Source organism: Dipteris shenzhenensis, chromosome 9, assembly GCF_047967505.1.
Source record: "Dipteris shenzhenensis isolate YYH24624 ecotype China chromosome 9, Dip_SZ_1.0, whole genome shotgun sequence".
In the NCBI taxonomy this organism is placed as follows: domain Eukaryota; kingdom Viridiplantae; phylum Streptophyta; class Polypodiopsida; order Gleicheniales; family Dipteridaceae; genus Dipteris; species Dipteris shenzhenensis.
In genome coordinates, this window is record NC_141604.1 from 21,253,462 (window position 1) to 21,263,080 (window position 9,619).

General features: G+C 43.7%; 1 protein-coding gene across 1 annotated transcript; it reads left to right on the top strand.

The window, feature by feature from the left end:
* The first annotated feature begins 7,818 nt into the window (after nt 1–7,818).
* Nucleotides 7,819–8,412, top strand: LOC147898358 (uncharacterized). Its single transcript, XM_087379151.1, has one exon. It carries the CDS (start codon nt 7,819–7,821, stop codon nt 8,410–8,412), a length of 594 nt encoding a protein of 197 aa, XP_087235277.1.
* Nucleotides 8,413–9,619: the final 1,207 nt, after the last annotated feature.

Sequence of the window (9,619 nt, forward strand, 5' to 3'; positions counted from 1 at the left end):
ATCTTTTTATAGCTTTCCCCATAGAAAGAAAAGTTTGGAAATATGTGCAAGTAAGAATAGGTGAACCTATAAGCTAGAAGTCCAGTCTCCTGGGAGATGCTCTCAAAATTCCTTATGCTACTTGGGCACACATCAGGGCTTATGCACTATGGTTTATTTGGATATCCAGAAATGCTTTTCAATTCAATGATGAGGTCTTTAATGCTGAATAGATCTTTGCTAATTGGTATGAATGCAATGTTCTTACTAACTGAACACTATGTGCTGTGGTCCAGGCCAAGTTTTTACTGGACCAAGAATATCACAATTATAATGACCAGGTATCTCAACTCAAGGCAGAGCTGGGAGAACACATACAGGAGGCAGGGAGATGCTCCAACTCAGGACTGGATATGCAAGCTCAACTCCTACCATCCCTCTTCCCAGTCAAAATAGAACCTATAGATTAGAGATTCTCTACTGGCACCTACTGTATTTATGTTACTGTTCAGTTGTTCCCAGGTATACCTACTGTGCATTTGTTCCCAGGTACTCTGTACTTTTTTTGGACACCAGGAGTGTTGTAGCCTTTCAGGCTACTAGAACATCAGCTTTTTTGTGGAATACAAAGTCATTTGCAGCATACTATATCTTTTTTGGATGGTCAAAGAGGCAACCTGGGATCAAAATATAAGGCACAGGCAAACTTCAACAAACTTATCCTCACTTTAGCATATTTTACTGTTCAAAACTGTCAAACAGAGCTCAGGCTCCTATCTTTTTATGTTATATGGTGTGATGATTCCCACTTGTAGGCAGTGGTTTTCTTGTATGCAGGACATGCAATCCTCTCTAGAGGAGATCATTTTGTCAAAGCGTGACATCATTCTACAAAACATATGATTATAATATAATCAACTTTTTCTTTGCCCAAAATAGATAAATAATCAATAGCTGCTATAATCAATCACTGCCATAATCAATCACTACTATAATCAGTCATGTTGCTATAATCAATTGCAGCTATATTATTAACACTGCAACTCCCTGAGTCACTACTTTAAGGTTAACGTAGTGAGACTGATGCATTAAGGTCCAAGAACACATAGTGACTGATTCTAACTGGGTAGCTAGACATAGCAGGCGATACATGCACTTGAGGTCTAGAAGGGTGATAGGAGTTGCACTCGAACCTGAGGATAGCACTTCCAACAATGTCCTAACTGATCCAACTAGTGCCACACTATCAATACCATCCAAGATCTCAACCTTAAGATCATATCTAGTGCAAAGTCCCATACACACAAAATTCTCAAGTTCAAAGGATGCTATGAGCACCTGAGGTTTAGAAGGGTGGTAGGAGTTGCACTTGAACCCAAGGATAGTGCTTCGAACAACGTCTTAACTGATCCAACTAGTGCCACACTTTTAATACCATCCAGGATCTCAACCTTAAGCTCATATCTTGTGCAAGGTCCCATGCACACGAAATTCTCAAGTTCAGAGGATGCTATGAGCTTCGACGGGGGGATGGGAGAAAACACAGACTTAAATCCGATGGCATCTATGGCTCCCATCTAGCTCGGCCCAATCCCCCACCCCATCAACCATAGCCTCGCGAATAAGCAAGTCATTCTCCAATCCAATGGGATGGTTCAGCTTGACTGACCTCGACCAAATCAATCTGTTTGCTAGGCCAAATAGACTGGCTGAGGAGCATTACGACCCACCACCAACCATAATATTTGGTATTGCACCTAGTAACCTCGTACCTGCATTAGCTGAGGGACCCTCAGCAATGCATGTACACTTCTATGAGGGAGAACCCTCCTTCACAAGGACTTTTGAACCCTAGGTAACTGGGTATTGGCCTCCTAGTCTTGAAGGGTAGAGCACCCATCAGTTGAAATTTGGAGATAACACTTTCCCAATATCAATGGCCCCTCATCCCAATCTCTTTGCAAATTGGGGAGGAGCTCCTGAAAGCACCTCCTTCCCCACATCTTTATCCTATAAGCTGGTTCCAAATGTGAATATACCTGTACCAAGGCCTATACTGATAAGACCAATAGACTGAACCCACTGCATATGCCGGCTCTAGGTCCCATGAGGCTACGACAATCCATTCCAAACCCGATCAGGCCAATGAGCTTTTATAACTGACCCCAAGGGCCACCCATCTTTGGCACTGTGCCAGTACCCCCAGCATCTCCTCCCGCACCACAGATAGTCCTCACTGATGAGGCGATGAGGATCCTAGTGTAAATGCTAGGAAGGGGGGATACAAATGCCGCATGCAGTCACCCGGTCACAATCTCTAAGCTCATCACTAAGTTCTTAGGCAAAGGAGATCATGTTTCCCACATTGAAAGGTTTGAATAGATATGCGAAACCTTTAGAGACATTGGCAACCTAGACAAGATGAACGCGTTCGGACTCAGCCTTGATGTCAAGGTAGGCCAATGGTGCAAAGCCCTAGGGCCTGAAGAAAAGATCAACTGGGAGACCTTTGAAAGTCCTTCATAGTGGGGTTCACTCCCATAGGTCCCAAGTGGATCCCAATCAGCCAATTGTACGAGGTTAAACAGCGCAAAACCCTTTGAGAATATGTTGCCATGATCAAACATCTAAATGCTTGTTGTGAACCACACGAGAGGATGCAAGCATATGCTACCTTGATTCCTCCTTGGATTACGGGGTGCTAAGTTGCATGACCATCTATTCACCAAGAATCCCACATCCTTTGAGCTATGTAGCAAGAGTGCCTTGCTCTTGGATGATAACATGAAGGATAAGTCCAAGCCTCAAGAAGTCACCGATTGATCCCTTATTAGTAGTATCTCATTTTGGTAAAAGTGTTAACTCTATCAAGGGCAAGGAATCTGCCAAAGTTAATAAGGCCGTGCACAAACAGTTGATGAGGTAGCCATAGATCTTTTGAATCAAATAGGCCAACAACTTAAGGGTGGGCTAGGAAAGGAAGTTGTTCCCATGGTGAGACAATATGTAGTGTGGGATATGCACAAGCAACCACCCGACGAATAAATGCCCTCGCTTAAGGGCAAGGCCGTCACTCTATTGCATGCATTGTACTAGATGGGGAAATCATGAAACTTCACAATTTCGTTACCCTAAGCCAATGCCCCCACCCATGTACCAACAGCGGCAACCACTACTTTGCCATTGCCACCACCAATCCTACCACAACCCCCACTGCCTCGGATTACTCTAGTAAACTAGATAATCATCGAGAAGCCGCCAAGTGAGTGGGAGGACCCTAATTACATCTTACCAATGCCCAAGTCATATCCCTATGAGAGTCCCATGTATCAACCCAGACATATGAGTCATTATGTGATGCAGCTGAGCAGTACATTCCAGTGTATCAATTGGCTCCTGCAATGCAGTGAGCCAAGGACATGAATGTTGCAAATCGCAAACTGGCCATCCAATGTTATACTTGCCAAGGTCTACATCACAAAACTGAGTGTCCCTGCAAAACCATTGCTAACTAGGCCATAGCTTGCTATAAATATCAAGGGCCTCACTTGCTAAGGATTTGCCCATACAAGGATGATCAACCCATACCGAGGCTAACAGCAACCAATTCGAATACTCCATTGTGCTCAGAATGTGGAGTGGATCATTTCTATAAGGATTGCCCTATTAGAATAGCACCTAGGCCGGCTCCCAACCCAAAAGCCAATATTAAATTATTAAGTATCAAAAGGGGGAAAGTATCCTCAGTGTCATTGAATGTGATTATTACAAGGGACCAAGCCAAAGCCATGAGTAAGGAGCTCCGTAAGCATACCAGTAGGGAAAGGAAGGCCTTGCCCCAGTCTAAGGGCAAGGGTCGTGTGAATGCAATTAAAGTGGGGGATGGTTCAGATAGAGTCATTATCCAAAGTGGCTTGGATGAAGAGACTGCAACAATCTCAATCTTGACATCCTCATTACCTAGCCAATCAAACAAACATGGAACCTTTTACAGCATAGCCTAAGGTAAATGGTAAGGCCAGTGAGACACACCTGCATAGATGGGATGTAAGCCCATTGGGTCAAAATGAATATCCCGACCCGGCCACCAAGAAGCAATGCTTGATTGAGGCACAATGGCTAGTTTGAGATTGCCAAGAAGGGTTCAAGCAATGGCTTAAGGGTCTTAAGAATATGGACACTGTTCACCCTAATCGTCAATTGCCAAAAGGATCTACAAGACCCCTGCCCACCCTGGATAAAGTGGATGAGATCGTTGCGAATAGCACTTCATTGGGGAAGTCTCCACTACGACATAAGATGTTCAAAGAGGACTAGACTTGGCCTCAAGTTGTAGAGGATGAACTAGTGTTCTTTTATGGGTTTGAAGAACCCCCGTCCGAGGGTAGAGCACCAATTGGCCAACCAAGGATGTTGCTGAGCTCACCGCGTTCTTGTCCATGGAGATAAGGATGCCCATAGCCACCATGCTCAAAGGAAATCCCATCCTTTGGAGAGATCTCTTTGATTAAATGAATGGCCAGATGGTCAACCCAAAAGAGCTACCAAAGCCCCACATGAAGAGCCAAATGTGCTCAAAATACTTGTCAATAAGCTAGGTTTAGTACTTTGAGAGCGATGACACCAACGCCATAATTCGAATATTCTACCACAACAAGAAGGCCACGGCAATCTTGGATGGCAGAGCAGGTGTTAGTATCATGACAAAGTAGTGCTGGACAAAATGGGGAAAACTTGAGATGGAGAGCACCAACCTAGTTGTGAAATTAGCTGATGGTGCAACCGTCCAGCCAGTGGGGGTTTTAAGGAACATAAAGATCAAAACCTTTGGTCTCACCTACCGAGTGTGGTTTGTGGTGATGGAATTCCATGGGCAACCAGATGGCTACAATGTTATCCTGGGTAGAACCTTCATGCACACTGCAAGCGTATACATAACTGGGCCTCCAACCATATTTATTTGCGCAAGGATGAGCAAATTGTGAGGGTCGACCTTCACACTTGGAAGGCACACCCTATGACCAGCAATTTGTTTGTGGTTGAGTCAGATACAACTCATAGAGCCACACCTGTGAATGTGTTCCAAGCGTGCAATGAAGAAGATAAAGGTGGGGATCAAGATGAGCACTGGTATGCTCTGCTACTAGAGACCGAGTTCTCCCAAAATTGGATGCATGTCTTGGCAACCATTGATGCGGCCAAAAGAATGGGAACCAAGATGGTGGCTCCAAATCCTACCGGGCTGAGCATGGTGGCACCCTTAATATGATAAATGTTTTAAGAGTCCCCACAGAAGACCAGGGGGTAAGGAAAGAAAAATAGACCTTCATTGGCTAAGATACGTGAGTGCAGTCACTCACAGCACATCACAAATTCTCATCAAACTAGGGAGCCCGACTGAACATGCTAAAGGCCCCCCTAGGTTCCCTTAAAGTAGAGAAGGCCTCCCTTATAGAGAATGAACAATCCCGCAAAGTCAAGGGCTCAAAAGCCGAGGATCCTAAAACATCCTACAAGGAGAAGCAAATTGTCTCAGAAGTTGTAGAAGATGATGAGGATGAGGAGGAAACTAACTTGCGTCAGGTTCCCAAACACTTTAAAGTCTACATGGTAGAGGATCGCAGGATACTGCTAGAACAAGCTAAGAGGTCCGGAGACCAAAATGGGTATGATGGACCTCCAAAGGTCAAGGAAGTGAACGTGGCTAGGACTCTAAGTCGGTTTACATAGCTAATGACCTAACTCCTGAGCAAGAACATGCCTTGTTGCATGAATTTCAAGGTTGTTTTTCGAGGAAGTACACGGACATGAAGGGTGTGCCGCCAAAAGTAGTGCAACACACCAGCCCTATGATGGATAACATGAGACCAATATGGAAACGACCCTACCCCTTGAACCCAAAGTATGCAATGATTGTTTGAGAGGAAATACAAAAGCAAATCGACGTGGGGTTCACATATGAGATCGAGCATACAGATTGGGTTTCTTCCATTGTTATAGTGCTAAAGAAGAATGGCAAGGTTAAAGTATGTGTTGATCTCAAAAAGGTAAATGCAGCAACCCATAAGGATCATTACCCACTACCCTACACAAAGCACATTCTGGAACGAGTTGTAGGCAAGGAAGCTTATAGCTTCTTGGATGGGTTTTCAAGGTATAACTAGGTGTCCATAGCACCACAAGATCAGCATAAATGGCCTTTGCCATGGAATGGGGGGTATATGCTTCAAGGGTGATGATCTTTAGACTCACCAATGTACCCACAATGTTCCAATATTAATGATCACTACATTCAAGGGAAACCTGACAGATTTCTTAAGAGTTTTCTTGGATAATCTGTGTATTCACTTTAATTGGGATGATCATCTTAAGTATCTGAGATTCGTGTTTGAAAGATGTCATTTCTATAGAATTTCCCTCAATCCCTGAAGTGCCAATTTTGGGTGAAACATGGGGTAATACTTGGACACGTAGTGTCCAAAAATGGGATCTCCACTGATTATAACAAATTTATCAAACTAATTTTGGAGCTAAGCCCACCCATCAATGCAAAGGGCGTGCAACGGTTCACCAGGCATATGGGCTATTATCGCAGCTTTATTTATAATTATGCATAGATTGCTTGCCCTCTATACATATTGTTGATTATATTCCATTGGACAGAAGAATGTAAATTGTCCTATGGAACCCTAAAATTGGTCTTGGCATCAACCCCTATTCGGTGAGCACCAATTGGGACTTAGAGTTTCATGTCCACATAAATGCCTCAAAATTCACAATAGGGTGTCTACTGCCATAGCCTGGTGCATTTAATCTGGATTATCCCATATACTTTGCTAGTCACCAGCAAAAATGAAGTACACCACCCGTGAATAGGAAGGCCGTGGTATATGCAATCAAAAAGTTTAGGCATTACTTGTTAGCAAAGAAGTTTGTCTTCTTCGTTGATTACTGAGACCTCCTCTACTTAGTCGATAAACAATGCATGATAATATGACCCGATCCTTTTGGAATTTGATTTTATAGTAGCAGTCAGAAAGGGACATACACACTTCATGGCAGGGATGATCTCCCAAATGCAACACTATTATTAGTAGATATAGTTCTTTAATGGGCAAGGGAAATCAAACACTTCTTAACAAATGTTTTCCCCCAATACAAAGCACTCAATAAGGATAGGGCTAGAAAGCTCATCAAGGATGCAACCCCATACCAACTGATAGTCGAACAACTCCACCAGATGGGGAAGGATGGCATTATACACCAATGGGTCTGAGAAAATGAATTTGTGGAAGTACTAGAGGAATATCATTCAAGCATCATTAACGGCCACTTCATTGGCAAACTTATGGCCCACAAGGTATTACAGGTCGAGATATGGTGGCCAACACTCTTCACAAATGTAGCTGAGTTCCCACTATGATGCATGCCAATGCATCTCCATACCTCATAACCAGAAGTACATGCCATTGATTGGAGTCCTCATTGATCAGCCCTTTGAAAACTGCGGAATCAATTTTGTGGGGCTTATCAATCCCACCACGAAGGAAACTCAGGCCCGGTTATGTTATTGTGGCCATAGATTATTTCACTAAATGGCCAGAGGCCAAGGCCACCAGGAAAGTGGATGCGAGGGCCACCATGAAGTTTTTGTATGAGAACGTGATATCCCAATTTGGCCTCCCACTCGAGATTGTGAGTGATAGAGGAACACGCTTCGTGAATGATACAATACAAATACTTATGAGTTAGTTCCTTATAGTGCACCGAAAATCTACTCCTTACTATCCCCAAGCGAACGAACAAGCCAAAAGCTCAAACAAATTCTTGTGCCAAATCATGGCATGTATGATTGAGGCCAGCCACAATGATTGGGAGCATAAACTCACCGTCACACTATGGGCCTATCGCACGGCCTACAAGGTGGCGATAAATTGCACACCCTTTAGCCTCGCGTTTGGAGTGGAGGTGGTAATGCCCATGGAGTTTCTTGTGCCTAGCCTTACAGTGGCCATTAGGGATCGCATATCTGATGAAGCCATTGTCGAGTGGTTAATCAAGCTTGAAAAGCTTGATGAGACCAAGCTAAGGGGGGCCACCTACAACATGAGGGTGGAGAAGCTAGGCCGGAAAAAACTGTTTGATCGCAACTTGTGCAATAAGAACTTAAAACACGGTGATCTTGCTCTTCTATATAGCATTACAAACACCAAGCGCAAACTTAAATATCATGGCATGGGTCCTTACCGAGTAGTGGAAATAATGCTACAAGGGTCCTACAGAATTGCCACTCTTGACAACACAAAAATGGATGGCTACATTAATGGTAGTAAGCTTAAACGATATTACGATCCCTTAACATTGCAGACCTTACAGGATATCCATCGAGAAAGGGAGCTAAAACTAGAGGTTGCTCGTATGAAATGGCAGTAGAAGTAACCAAGGACAAATGGCCCTCAATTGCCTAGTTTACAAGACACTATTCCATCACTAATTTAAGGTGGGCGTGATAGAACTCCACCATCCCATCTTGGAAATCACACGCCAACCCTATTTTGCCACAAGAAGCTAGAGCACTTCAAGCTAATGCATCCATGGAAGGGTTACACCCCATGGCAGACCTGATAATTGAGCCGATTTTCAATTGTGTAGGAAAACCATCTGTTTAGCCTATGCATTCATTGATCCAAGTGCAAGCCATAATCTAATCTCCTATGACATGTGCACACTGCTCCTGACCTCAAGGTAACCCTGCAACCCACACCTTTTATGGTTCATACCATAAATGGCGAGACTTCCCCCACAATCGGGTATGTCATAATTCCTTTTTCAGTTAACAACCATTGTGTGGCAAGTCGATTTTATATTAGCTAATAGGTGCCATGGATGAATAGGTCATTCTAGGGAGAACATGATGTTGGACAGTCAACTGCCAAATTGATTGGCAAGAATGAATGTCTACCCTAACCTATGACAACCACACCTCGGTAATCTCGATTGACATCAATTGCATCATCCTTTGAAGAGAGAAAGGAAAAAGAGCAGCCAACGCAGACCCCGCAATTCCACGAGCTATTCCCACCATAGACACACTCAAGATGGAGGCCATTCCAACTCCAATAGCATCATGGGCACATAGACAAAAGTGCTTCGTCTAGCTACCAAAGGGCTCACACACCCGTGCTTATTCCTAGGTTCCACCCAAAAAAAGCAAGGATACAATTCACGCTTCCCATTTTCCTGTCACATTCATGAAAAATAAAGTCACACACTCAAAAAGAAACAAAAAAAACATATGTCAACAAACAAAAGGTCATGCGAGCCTTTCCAGATGGATATTGAAGCTATTCTTGGAAACCCAAGGTCTCTATGAGGACAACACCTTCATATGGGTGCCCAAGGCACGCACCTTTTCAAGTGATAACATGCAACACCCTACATCATCTTCGGCCCAAACCCTAGTAGTCACACAAGAAGCACAAGAACCTATTGTTTGGGCCACAATGGTTAGTACAACAAGGGTGAAGCCACAGTACACACCCTTGTACCCCCAAGTAATTATGTTACAAGAATCATCGGGACAAATAACTGAGAAACACAAGAACCTATCCCTAAAAAAGGGGTACTAACACAAGGACCT

Bases quoted from the DNA above. Each gene is read 5' to 3' on its own strand.
- LOC147898358 (XM_087379151.1), top strand. From the start codon at position 7,819: ATGGCATGTATGATTGAGGCCAGCCACAATGATTGGGAGCATAAACTC.